Here is a 13,414-nt window from a genome sequence, read left to right on the forward strand (position 1 = left end):
GGCTTTAACTACTGGTACTTTCCACCACGAAACCTTGCTATGGGAAGTGGTGTAAGCCGAGAGGGCTGCCAGGTGTACTTTCAGTGAGTTAAAAACCAATCCTGCATCTAGCAGGTGGAGCATGTATGTAACAATAGTGGAAGGAGTGCAATCAACTGGGTTGATTTGTCTACTCTGGCACCAGATAACGAACCTCTTCCACTTGTCAATGTAACAGTGCCTTGTGTTTGGTTTCCTAGATTCCTTTAGGATGTCCATACACCTCTGTGGCAAATTGAGGTGTTCAAACTCTATGACCTCAGGAGCCATGCTGCCAGGTTCATTGAGTTGGGTTGCTGGTGCACTGTTTGACCTTGGTGCTGGGACAGGCTGGAAGTTTGATGGGCTTGCACACCGCCATCCTGCGTAGGTGTGGGAACCACGGTTGTCTTGCCCACATGGGAGCAACTAGGACGAGCGTCATCGACTCCCTGTTCATCTTGTTCACCAATTTCCTGATGAGAGGAGTTGGTGGAAAAGCATACGCAAACATCCCTGACCAGTTCATCCACAGGGCGTTCCCCTGGGAGTCAGGTTGGGGGAACCTGGATGCAAATCCTGGACATTGTCTGTTTTCGCTTGCGGCAAATAAGTCTATAGTGGGGAAACCCCACAGAGAGAAGAGATCTTCTACGACCTCTCTGTGAAGAACCCATTCATGTTCCTCTGGGAGGGTGTCTCTGCTCAGAGCATCCGCTAGGGAATTGAGCTCCCCTGGAACATGTTGTGATGACAGGAAGATGTTCCGTCTGAGTGCCCATATCCAGATTTTCTGGGCAAGCTTGGACAGATTTGGCGAGGCCCTCCTTGCTTGTTCAGGTAGAACATGGCTGCAGTGCTGTCCGTCCGGATTTGCACTGACAGGTTTAGTAGATGGGGCTCAAACGCCTGAAGCGCTCTGAATACTGCCAGAAGCTCTAGCAGGTTGATGTGGTTCTTGGCCACTGAGTGAGACCAGAGACCCTGAGCTGTGTGGTGGAGGAGGTGAGCTCCCCACCCCGTCAGACATGCATCTGTAGTGACTACTGCCTGTACTTCGGGATCGTAAAAGGGTTTCCCCTGTGCGAGATTCTCTCTTGTCCACCAGTGAAGGCTTTGTACCAGTGTTGGCGAAACGACCACTAGATCGTCCCACTGACCACTTGCCTGAGACCACAGTTTCGCCAACCATTTCTGCATGGGACGCATGCGCAGGCGCGCGTGGGGGACCAGGTAAATGCATGACGCCATCATGCCCAGTAAACGCATTACTTTGCGTACCGTTATTTGTTGACCGGACTGATAATGCAGAATTTGCAGTAGTATATTCCGAATTCTTTCTTCTGAAGGAAAGGTAAACCCCTCCTGGGTATCCAGGATTGCTCCTAGGAATTGTTTTGAGGTGCTTGGCACCAGGCTTGACTTCTTCTCGTTGATTGAGAAGCCTAACTCGTGGAGGAGGTCGATAGTCCTTTGAATGTTTGTCCTGCAATTTCCTGGGGTTTCCCCCGTTATGAGCCAGTCCAGATAAGGATACACTGGGATTGCCTCCCTGCGTAGGTGTGCAGCCGCCACCGCCAGTACCTTGGTGAATACCCTTGGTGCTGAAGCTATCCCGAAGGCCAGTACCTTGAATTGGTAGTGGCGACTGTCCACCTGGAAGCGCAAGTACTTTCTGTGCGCTGGGAATGTGGAAATATGAAAATAAGCATCTTTCATATCCAAGGTTGCCATGTAATCCCCCTTTTTTAGGAGGGGGATTACCTCTTGTAGCGTGGTGATACGATATTTTTGGGGCTTGACATACTTTTTGGCAGGGCGTAAGTCCAATACTGGGCGCTTTGTCAAGTCTTTCTTTGGCACAAGGAAGTAAGTTGAATAAATACCCTTGTTTACCTGGTGTCCTGGGATGAGTTCTATCGCGTCCTTTTGTAGAAGAATGGCGATCTCCTCGAGGAGAATCTTCTTATGTTCTAAGGAGTGTACTCTTTGTCGTGGAGGATGGTTCCGGGGACGCTGCAGTAGCTCTATACAATATCCTGTGGATACTGTTGACAGCACCCATCTGTCTGATGTGATCCCTTCCCAAGCCTGGGTGAAGTTTGAAATGCGTCCCCCTACTGGGGTTGCGTGAGAAGGGACCCTGAACTGAGCGTCACTGCTTTGGTGGAGGCGTGCCGCCTCCCTTGCTGGGGCTGCCTCTGCCTTTACCACGACCTCTCCTATTACCTCTGCCGTAACCCTGGGTAGACTGTTGGTTGTTGTTCCACTGTGTACCCTGCCCCTGGGAATAGTTACATCCACTCTGGGAATTTTGGCCGCGTGGGCGACGAAAATTACTATTCCCTCTCTGGTTAGGGGGTTTATTGGTTAACTGGCCAAGGGATTTGAGCGTCTCGTATTCGTCCTTGGCATTTTTCAGTGCGTCTTCGACCGCCTTACCAAACAACAGATCGGCTTCTACCGGTTTGTCTAACAATGATGCCTGTGTTTCTGCCTTAAAACCAGACTGCCGTAACCACGCATGTCTCTTGATAACAGTAGCTTCTGCTATCAATCTGCCTGCGTTGCCCACGGCGTCGAAGGTTGCTTTCAAAATGCAACCAGACACGGCTCTACCCTCTGCGGAAATCCGAGCTAATTGGCCCTTTAACGGTTCAGGAGCAGAGGCTATGAGTGCCGCGACTTCTTCCCACTGATGGCAGTTGTAGCTGGCCAACAGGGTGGTGGAGTTAGCAATCCTTGCTTGATAGGCGGACGTTGAGGCTACCTTCCTGCCGAAACCGTATAGTTTTTTGCTCTCCTTATCGGGAGGAGCTTCTGACGAAGACAAGGGTGTCCCAGCCCTCTTACGAGTGTTGGTGACAAATAGGGAGTCTGGCTTCAGATGTCCTCTTATATAGAGAGGGTCAGACTGTGCTGCCCTGAAAAGTTTTTCAACCCTGGGATTGACTGCTCTGGTGAGGTTTGGGTTCACCAGGGACGGATCTATTCTCCGCTAAATGGATTTAAGGATAGGGATGGTCTGGGCAACAGGCCTCCTTTCTCCCACTAACTCTTCTGCGAAGTCCCTTTCCTCCTGCACACCGTGGGTGTCAATGTGGAAATGTTCTGCTGCGCGAGCGAGAACCTCATTTAGGAGGGGTTGGTTATCGACCGGGGAGTCGGTAACCGGGGCTTCGTTCTCCACCGGGGAATCTACTCTGCATGTTTCCGGGTCATCCTCCTCTTCTTCTTCCTGGTCCTCATCATCCCCATAGTAGCCCGTCCCGGTTTGCTCTTCTAACATACCAAATTATTGGTCTTCACAAAAGGAAGCCTCTCCTTGATACCGTGAGTATGGCCTTGCGTAAGGTTGTACCTCGAAGGGTTAAGACCTCTTCGGAGTTTCAAACCGGGCCTTCTTACTCGGGGGGATAGGATCAGTAGAGCCTGAGGGTGTGGCCCCTTGTGGATCATATGAGAGGAAATGTTCTGGATTTTTATCATAAAAATCAGCCAAAGAAGACATTCTTGACATGACCCTATCTATGTCTTCACTGGACCATTTTTTGGAACTGGGAATGACTCTCTCAGCAAGTCTATGGGATTTATCTTGAGTAGCTTTGCTGGTTGTGGACCTATCAGCAGACCTGGGCTTGTCTGTCTGTTTAGGGGGGGTGGAGTCTTTCACAGGTGTGGAAGAATGTACAGGTAGTTTCTTCTGCTGTTTTCCCCCCTCCCCGTGCATAGAAAAATATGTTTTCCCTGTCCCTTAGTGGCTCCGGAGTTTTTGGACGCCTGGCGTCAAGGATCAGGAAAGGTGTCCCTGTCCTTCGAGCGTGGGGCCTCGCTGGCTTTAATTGCGGGCTCCGACTCCTGGAGCGCGGCCTGGGGGTGGAAGTCGTCTTCGTCTTCCGACGATCGAACTTCTGTTAGCCTAGGGAGCGAGGCACTCTTGGCAAGAGTGGATGATTGCCTGGAGTCATGCGGCGATCTTGATCGAGAGCGCCCATAGGACACCGAATCGGACCGTTCTGTCTGTGCCTCTTTCCGAGAACTCGACATCGTCGAGTCTCGGTTGGACTTAGTGTGTTTAGTGTGTGTAGTATGTGAAGCGCTTGTGTCGCCGGAGGTCTTCCCCATAGCCGCCCTGCCAGACGACCTTCCGAGGTCGGGGACCTGCGCTCGGCTGTCTTTCAGCGCCGTAATGGCGTCGCTGCCATCGCTGAAGGCGCCCTCCGCTGCCATGGCCGCCTGCCTGGCGTGGTGGGCCCAACGCTTCGTCGAACGGTCCTTAAGTGTCTTAGGTTTAAACCTACTACACGCTCTGCAGTTCGCTTCGGGGTGGTCCCTCGGCAAGCAGAGATTGCACATGGTGTGCCTGTCGACCCAAGAGTATTTGCGACTGCACTTGGGGCAGAATTGAAAAGGGGTACCCTCCATAAGCACCTTGAGGCAGCGGGCTGTTAAGTGTAGGAAATGTATAAAGTGTACCTATATACCAAGAGTGTAGAGTATGTACCACCCCCCACTCTCCCTACTTGCAGGGCCAAGGCCAGCGGCCTACCAGGCCCGGGCCAAGGCCAGCGGCCCTCCGAGGCCCAAATCCGTCGTGCAGCAGCCGACGGTCGATTTCTTCTCCAGCCGGCGTCGAGTGTCGAAGTTCGAGGTTGGGGTGGGGAAGGATGTCAATAGATTATTATTTTAAATTCTAGCAAAAGTATGGCTAAGGCCAGGGGACTCCGCAAAATGCTTCCGACCAGTATGGCGGAAAAAAACAATCTGAGGATCCTAGATGCGTGAGGGATCTTGGGTACAGTGGACGTCACACTAGGGATAGTATTACTGGCACGCCCTGTGTCGACGCCCATTTTCGAGTTTCGAAAAACAAACTGTAATACTCCGCAGCTTCCACTAGATGTCGGCCTATGCACAGCATGTGATCTAAGCAGATTCCACAAGCCTCCGAAATATACATTATACCACACTCATTGTATTCAATGGTGCTAGCAACATTCCAATGTTGCAGACCAGTAAACCTATATTAAGGGTTTAATCAAAATATATATTCTAGGTTAATCGGTTGCACGAGAATTTTGCTTGTGTTCATTTTTTTCATCATTTGAAACAGAATATGCACATTTCTCAATCTGGAAGACACAATTTGAAATCTTTCTGCAGATCGAACTCACCATCTCGAGGCAAAAATTCATTTAAGTTATGAGAACTGTGCACAGAAGGGCATCATGAAGCATTTAAATGTCTACAAAAGTACAAGGAGCAATACAATTTTAAGTTCAAATTTAAATGTATGCTGCTCACATCTCACCTGATATGCAAACAAGACAGCATTGCTGTGGTACCGCCACCGAAAACCCATACAGTAAAAAATACAATTAAAAGTGTTGTGCTGAACATCATCTGTCGGGCATACGTGGCTGTGTCTCGAATGGATAAGGCAAATGCCATGGCTCCTCGTAGGCCTAGGAAAAAGGAGGGAGCAGTAGAAACGTTTTCACAACTCTTTCATCTGTTAAACATTCATGGTGCTTAAAGAAAACCAGAATTACCTCAAAATGATTGATTGGACACAAGCAAAGTTTAGCTTAAGGCACGATACATAATATCTAAGAGCTATCAATCAATTGCAGATTAATCAAATGAGACTGTGCATCATCACAATGATCATGTTTACAGAACACATGCAGTAGTTTGAACTTTTTAAGTCAGTGTGAACGTAAATAAACTATTAAACATTATCAAATTAATTATTTAAAATAGGTCAATTTACGGTAGATTTCGCTTTTAAACAAATAACAGAAGTGTCATGGAACGTGTGCCGGTATCACTTTGACACCTATATATACGTTAATATACCAACAAAGCTTTATATAGGCACACATCTACTGGGAAACAGAGTACTGAACAGCAGTGGGATGGGTTACCAGACATTTGGTCGAAAAAAATTGGTCGACCAAACAAATGGTCGAACCAATTTGGTCGAAAACCAAATGATCGAATTTTTTATTTTTTTATTTTCACCCCCTTTTTTTGGGGGGGGGGGGTCCCCCCAACCCCCTTTTTTTTCTAAAAACCCATTTTTGTAAAAAACGAAAACCCGAAAAATAAATATATAATTAAAAAAAAAATTCGGCCATTTGGTTTTCGACCAAATTGCGTCGACCAAATGTCATTCGACCAGTTTTAGGTCAACCAAATGTCTGGACACCGTGGGATGCAGTCAAAAGATATATGGGATATATTATGCACCGTAATCGTATTTCTGATGCTTTTATCTGCTTAGATGCACATGCTATGCATAGGCCAACATCTAGTGGTTGTCGCAGAGTATTACATGATTACTCGAAAAGGGACGTTGACTCGGCGGTTTAGTAACACTATCCCTAGTGTGACATCCATTGTACCCATGGTCCTTCATGCATCCAGGTCCCACAGATAGTTTTGTTTCTGACATGAGGTTACATGAAGTGTTGCGTGAGAACATAAGAAGCAGAAAAGTAGATGGAGCAAAAACATCTATGCACCTTCAACTCCAGGAGGGGAGCAAGTGTGGACCAATGTGAATCCAAGCAGATATAAGCATCAGAAGAACAAGTTACTTTCTTACCTGGTAACGTTCTTTCGATGGGATGGTCCGACGACGTATTCCATATCTATGACAGGTAATCACCACAGCTGTGCTGCTTCTGAAACTTTTTTCGGTGTCTGCGTCCTGCGTCGATGACGTCGATGCGCCGTCGTTGCGGACCTCCTCCGACGTCCGACGTCATCCGATGTGATAAGTAGGAGGCACGACGCCCGTAGCCTCAGTTGTAGATTTTTCCCCCAGAACATGTGACATTAGTCAACTGCAAGTCAAACACAAAGCCTTGTGGAAAGTAAGCTGCAATCGCAAAAGAAATTCTGCAGTGGGGAAGGCAGGGAGGGAGCAATATGGAATACGTCGTCGGACCATCCCATCGAAAGAACATTACCAGGTAAGAAAGTAAATTGTTCTTCGAGGGGATTGGGTCCTCCAATGTATTCCATATCTATGACAGACTCCCAGAGCAGTACCAGAGCAAGGAGGAGGGAAAGAATTTAGAATCAAAATTTAGAATTGCTAATCAAATAGCAGAGCAAAGGACCGCCTTGCCAAAGGCCAGATCCTGTCCTCGGATGGAATCGAGGGAATAGTGACGTACAAATGTATGTACAGAAGCCCAGGTGGCTGCATCACAGATGTTTGCGAATAGGAACCCCCCTCTGCAGGGCAGTAGATTCAGCCATACCCCTGGTAGAATGGGCCCACAAGCCAGCCGGCGGGTCCTTACCCGCCAAGCGGTAACACTCCGAGATGGCCAAAATAATCCAGCGAGACAAAGTCTGTTTCGTCACAGCCTGTCCCAAACGCTTTCCAGCGTAACCAATAAAGAGTTGATTGTCCACTCTGACCCGGGACATGCGTGAAACATAAAAGCTTAAAGCTCTCCTAGGATCAAGCCTATGGAGCCTCTCCTCTTCCTTACCAGGATGCGGAGGAGGATAGAATGCCGGAAGAACAACCTTCTGGGCCAAATGAAATTCCGAAACCGCCTTCGGAAGAAAAGAAGGACGAACTCCAAGGACAACCCTGTCCTTATGAAATACAGTAAAGGGTGGCTTAACTGAAAGTGCCTGTAACTCACTCACTCTGCGAGCGGAAGTAACCGCAACCAGAAACACAGTTTTCAGAGTTAACAGCCTCAAAGGGCAAGAATGCAAAGGCTCAAACGGAGAACCCATAATAAACTTAAGAACAAGGTTTAAATACCAACCGGGCACCAGGAAAGGTGACGGAGGGAACACATCAGTGAGCCCTTTCAGAAACTGTGAAATTAAAGGGATTTTAAAGTAGGAACACTCTTCAGACAAGCGCTTAAAGATGGACAGCGCTGCCAGGTAACCTTTAATGGTACCCACTTGCAAGCCCCTGTGGGCCAAAGAAAGTAAAAAGGACAGAACCATGGGGATGTCACATGCAAAAGGATCCACATTCTAAACTCTGCACCAGTCGCAGAACTTTCGCCAACGGCAACGGTACAGAGACTTTGTTGCTGGCCTTCGGGCCGAGAGCAACACCTCCATCACGTCTTCAGGGAGGTCCCAATCCTTATACCTCAACCTTTCAGAAGCCAAGCGTGAAGGTTGAGGGATCTGACCTCTGGATGGAGAACCTGACCCCCCCTCCCGTGAGAGCAGATCGTCTCGGTAGGGAAGACGACGTGGAGGGCAGATCGACAAGGTCCGGATACCACGACCTCCGAGCCCACGCCGGAGCAATGAGGATCATCCAAGAACTGAACTTCCGTAACCTCCGCAGCACTTGCGGGATGACGGGGACTGGAGGAAACGTGTACAGCAGCGGGAATGACCACTCCACCACGAACGCGTCTCCTAAGGCTCCTTTTGGAGAAAATTCCCTCAAGCAAAACCTCTCGCACTTCCGGTTGACACTGGAGGCGAAGAGATCCACTTGAGGGGTCCCCCAAAGGGCGAAGATCTCCAGGAGAATCTCCTGAGCCAACTCCCACTCATGAGAGATCGTCCTCTGCCTGCTCAGAGCGTCCGCCGTCACGTTTTCGTCTCTGGCCAGATGAACTGCCGAGATCGAAACTTCCTGCTGGATGGCCCAGAACTCTAGCTGCATCGCCTCCTGCACAGAGGAAGTGACCCTGCCCCCCCCTTTTTGTTGAGGTAGTGCATGGCCACTGTGTTGTCCGTCAGGATCAGGACATTCTTTCCTCGCACAGTCGGCAGAAAAGCCTTCAGGGCTAGCCTGACGGCCCTCAGCTCCAACAGATTGATATGGAGTCTGGACTCCAACGGAGACCAACGACCGCTGACTGTCAGCCCGTTGGCATGAGCTCCCCATCCCGTGAGGGATGCACCCGTCACGATCGTCACCTCCGGCCATGGAAGCCAAAATGGAGCCCCTTTCATCAAGTTGCCTTCGACGGCCCACCACAGAAGGTCCCGGGCGACCGACGGCAGCACCTGAACCGGGTCAGACATCCTGCCGGAGGACTGCGACCATTGCATCTTGAGTGCCCACTGCAAAGATCTCATCCGCAGGCGAGCCTCTGGCACCAGAAGAATGCAGGATGCCATGAGGCCGAGCAACCTCAAGAACTGGAACGCTGGGAGCGTCTGGGCATGCTGAAACTTGTGCACCATCTGCTGAATGTGAAGAGCCCTCACCTGGGGAGGAAAACACTGCCCGGGGAAGTGTCGAGCACTGCTCCGATGTACTGGAGCCGCTGTGTTGGCGTCAAATGGGACTTCTTTAAATTGAGGGAGAAGCCCAGCCTGTGAAGGGAGTGGCAGGTGACGGACAGATGATCCAGGACTTGCTCGGGAGAGCTCCCCCTGATCAACCAATCGTCCAGGTAGGGGTAGACGTGAATCCCCCCTTGCCTGAGATGCGCTGCCACCACCACCATGAGCTTGGTGAAAACCCTCGGGGCAGAGGTCAATCTGAACGGCAGGGCCCGAAACTGAAAGTGCGAGTCGCCAACCGCAAACCTCAGGTACTTCTTGTGCTTGGGATGGATCAGCACATGGAAGTAAGCATCCTTGAGGTCGAGAGACACCAACCAGTCCTGAAGCTGAAGGGCCTGGAGGACTTGAGAGAGAGTAACCATCTTGAACGTGTCCTTCCTGAGGAGTTTGTTCAAACCGCGCAAGTCCATGATGGGTCTCAATCCCCGTCTTTATTCGAAATCAAAAAATAAGGGGAATACCATCTATGGCGCCTTTCTCCAGCAGGGCTTGAATTTCCTGCGCAAGGAGCGGATCCGGACTCTGCAAAGAGAGGGTCCCCGGTGGATTGTCGCGAGGCCTGTGCCGAAAGGGAAGACAGTAGCCGTGGGTTATGATCTCCAGAACCCACACATCTGACGTAATGGCACGCCACTCTACAAGATGCTGCGCCGGCCTTCCCCCAACCGGCGAACCATGGGACATGGCCTCATGACTGAGTGGTAGCGGCTGCGGCGTTACCTGAGGGCAGAGGCAACTGCCCGAGCGGCCTTGGCACCACGGGTACCCTGTCGTCCACCTCTGGTACCCCTGCGTTGGTCTCTTTGACTTCCAGCTCCTCTCGCTTTACTGAAGGACGAGTAATAGCGAAAGGAACCACCCCTCCATTGCTGTCCCCTAAGACGAAAAGGCGGAGGTTGGCGAACTGCAGCGCCCAAAGACTTCGCTGCAGCTTTTGAGGTCTGCAACCTCTCAAGGCTCTCGTCAGCCTTGCTGTCAAAAAGGTGTTCACTGTCAAAGGGTATGTTGAGGAGACGGGACTGCACATCAGGAGCAAACCCCGACTTCCGCAACCACGCAAACCTGCGTATCACGGTGCTCGCCGCCATGGACCATTCAGCCATGTCCAAACCCGACTGAACGGACTCACACATGGCATCCTTACCATCCTGGACCATAGCAAGGAAACCATCCTGTTCGTCCCATTCGGGAATATGTTCAGCCGCTAACGCAACACAGTTCCACAGAGTGTGTGTGAAACGAGACAAGGCACAAATGGAGTTGGCCGCCTGAAGCGCCATACCACCAGAAGAAAACACTTTCTTCGCCCAGCCATCAAAACGTTTGTCGTCCCTATCAGGAGGGATAGTAGGGTACGACGCCTGCTTTGCCGGGGCCGTGGCCGCCTGCACTACCAAACTCTCCGGAATGGGGTGCCTGGTCAAGTAGCAGGGGTCGCTACTGGCTGGACGGTATTTTCACGACAAGGACCTGCCCACCGCCGGGAGACTCTCCGGAGCAGTCCAAGCCGCTGCCACCCTTCTCTGTAGAGCCATATGAAACGGAAGTACCGGGTCAGTTGGGGGACCAACATCAAGGATGTCCGTGAGATCATCCTGCACCAACTCCCGTGGGGGAGCAGTCCATCCCAAGTACTCGGAAACCCTAGCCATAAGGCGCCGGTACGAGGAATCGGCATGAGAGCCAGGCTCAGGCCTACAAAACTCCACCTCCGGAGAGGTGTCCAGTCCACTGGCATCATGCAGTGACTGCCTCAAATCGTCAAACTGTCTATGGCCCGAGACAATTTCATCTGGAACCTGACTAGGAACCAGGCCATCAGAATCCTCATCCACCTCCGAAATATATTCCAGGTGGTGAAAAGAAGGCACCCGAGAGTGCTTGCTCTTAACCAGAGCCTTCCTAGGGGGTTCCCCCGTGCCACGGGGTACCTCCGACACCCCGGCCTCGAAAGGCGTTGAGTGAATCGGCGCCGGCGTCGAGAGAACAGGCATCAGCGCCGAGAGGATTGGCGTCGACGTCAGATGCAGCGCCGCCGGCGTCGACACAGTCCTCGAAGCCGGAGCTCCGAGCATGTCCTTCGACGACCTGAGCGTCGACGGCTTCGATGACTTCCTCAGAGCCGGAGCCTCGAGAAAGCCTGTCGACGCCCTCGACGCCTCAGACGTCGATGTCTTCCTCAAAGACATCACAGGTGCACACGGTCTCGAGCACGTCGAGGACCGGGACCTGGAACGGGTACGTCGAGAACGAGTCCCCTTGTCCGAACGGGATCTCTCCCGTGACTCGTGCCGACCACTCTTGTGAGCAGTGTCTCTCGACCTCTCACGACCGACCCCACTCAGGGGCGCGGACGGCTTAGTACCCTGCGACTCGAGAATCGCCAGCATTTTCTTCCCGAAGGAAGCCCATTCCTCCGGCGTCGCAGGGCTGGTGGGGTAAGCGACGTGCCAGGCAGAGTCCACAGAAGAGGACCTGGAAGATGACCGCTATCGCCGCTTCCGAGAATGCCTCGAAGAGGCCGAGGAGTGGCGAGACAGACTCCTAGAAGGAGATCCACGAGACTTCCGACGATGACGCGGAGAGTCTCCTCTCAAATCATCCGTCTAAAGCCCCGCAGACTTCGACTTCCGGGGCTTGGACACCCGACCTACCGACAACTACTTCTTACGTTCACGTAAGGCTTTGGACGTGAGCGACTGGCAGTCGATAGTCATCCGTGTCATGGGCCTCCCCGAGGCACCAGAGGCAGGCGTTGTGCGAGTCCGTCACCGACATCTTGGACCCACACTCCCCGCACTTCTTGAAGACCGGACGCGGGGTCGAAGACGAAATAGAAGACATCTTCACACGAAGGAGATTCTCACAAAAACAAACAGGTTCGAAGAACCGAGAAGAACAGAACTCCAAAGAGTCGAGGCGTTAACCGAGATTCACGAAGCAACACGTTTGCGGAAAAAACGGAACTGAGGCTACAGGCGTCGTGCGTCCTACTTATCACATCGGATGACGTTGGACGAGGTCCTCGACGACGGCGCTTCGACGTCATCGACGCAGGAAAAAGTTTCCAAAACAGCACAGCTGTGGTGATTACCCGTCATAGATATGGAATACGTCGGAGGACCCAATCCCCTCGAAATACAATTACGGTGAGTAATGTATGCCTTCTAAGTCTTATGGATCTGCTTAAATGGCACGCAATGCATAGATTAGCGAGCAATACCTGGAGATAGATGTCGGTTGTGAGAAGGTACTGCAGCAAATAGATGTTTTAGCACTGCTTGTCCCACCTGTGATTCTGATTTAGAGTGCGTCTCAATGCAGTAATGCTGAGTAAATGTATGGAGCTCAAGTAGCTGCTTTGTAAATTGTGTCTAAGGGGATATTTGCAATAAATGCTAAAGTAGCTCCTGTACCTGTGGTAGAATGAGCTCTTGGTGTAAAGGGTGGAGTCTTTTTTGATAGTGAGTAGCAAAGCTGTATGCACTGGACTATCCATCTGGAGATTGCGTTCTTTGAAATGTGATCTCCTTTTCTACCAGGTGCTATGAAAACAAAGAGTTGGTCTATTTTCCTTATAGTTTTAGTTTTGTTTATGTAGTACAAGACCGCGCTCCTTGCATCTAAAGTATGGAGGCTTCCCCCAGCTGAGTTACATGGTCTTTGGAAGAAACTAGGCAGTTCAACTGGCTCGTTAACATGGAACTTAGATACGAATTTAGGTGAGAACCTAGGGTGTGTTCTAAGAACCACCTTTGTCCTTGTAGATGACACAGAGGGTCTTGTACTGATAGTGCCTTGAAACACTTGTGTATAGGCGCGTTATAAATGCCATATCATATTAGTGTCTCTAGCTCAATGACTGGTCTTATCGAGGTAATAGCTACTAGAAAGGCAGCTTTGTAATTTAAGTGTTTTAGGCTGGTCTTGTGCATTGGCTCAAAAGCCAGACCCATGAGCTTTGTGAGTACAACGTTAAGCTCCCAACATGGATGAGGGATTGAAATGGGAGGGTATAGTCTATTTACTCCTTCCGTGAATGCTTTGATAACAGGTACCTTCCACCACGACACCTTGATTTGGGAAGTACTGT

General features: G+C 50.8%; 1 protein-coding gene across 1 annotated transcript in view; it reads right to left on the bottom strand.

Annotated features, from left to right (window-relative positions):
• SLC9A6 (solute carrier family 9 member A6) overlaps positions 1-13,414 on the bottom strand; it is a 906,904-nt gene that overhangs the window by 252,682 nt on the left and 640,808 nt on the right. The window contains exon 12 of the mRNA XM_069612818.1: positions 5,330-5,483. Within this exon, the coding sequence (XP_069468919.1) occupies positions 5,330-5,483 (154 nt within the window). The remainder of the gene's footprint in view (positions 1-5,329; positions 5,484-13,414) is intronic.

This window comes from Ambystoma mexicanum, chromosome 5p, assembly GCF_040938575.1.
Source record: "Ambystoma mexicanum isolate Mex_15411 chromosome 5p, UKY_AmexF1_1, whole genome shotgun sequence".
NCBI lineage: Eukaryota > Metazoa > Chordata > Amphibia > Caudata > Ambystomatidae > Ambystoma > Ambystoma mexicanum.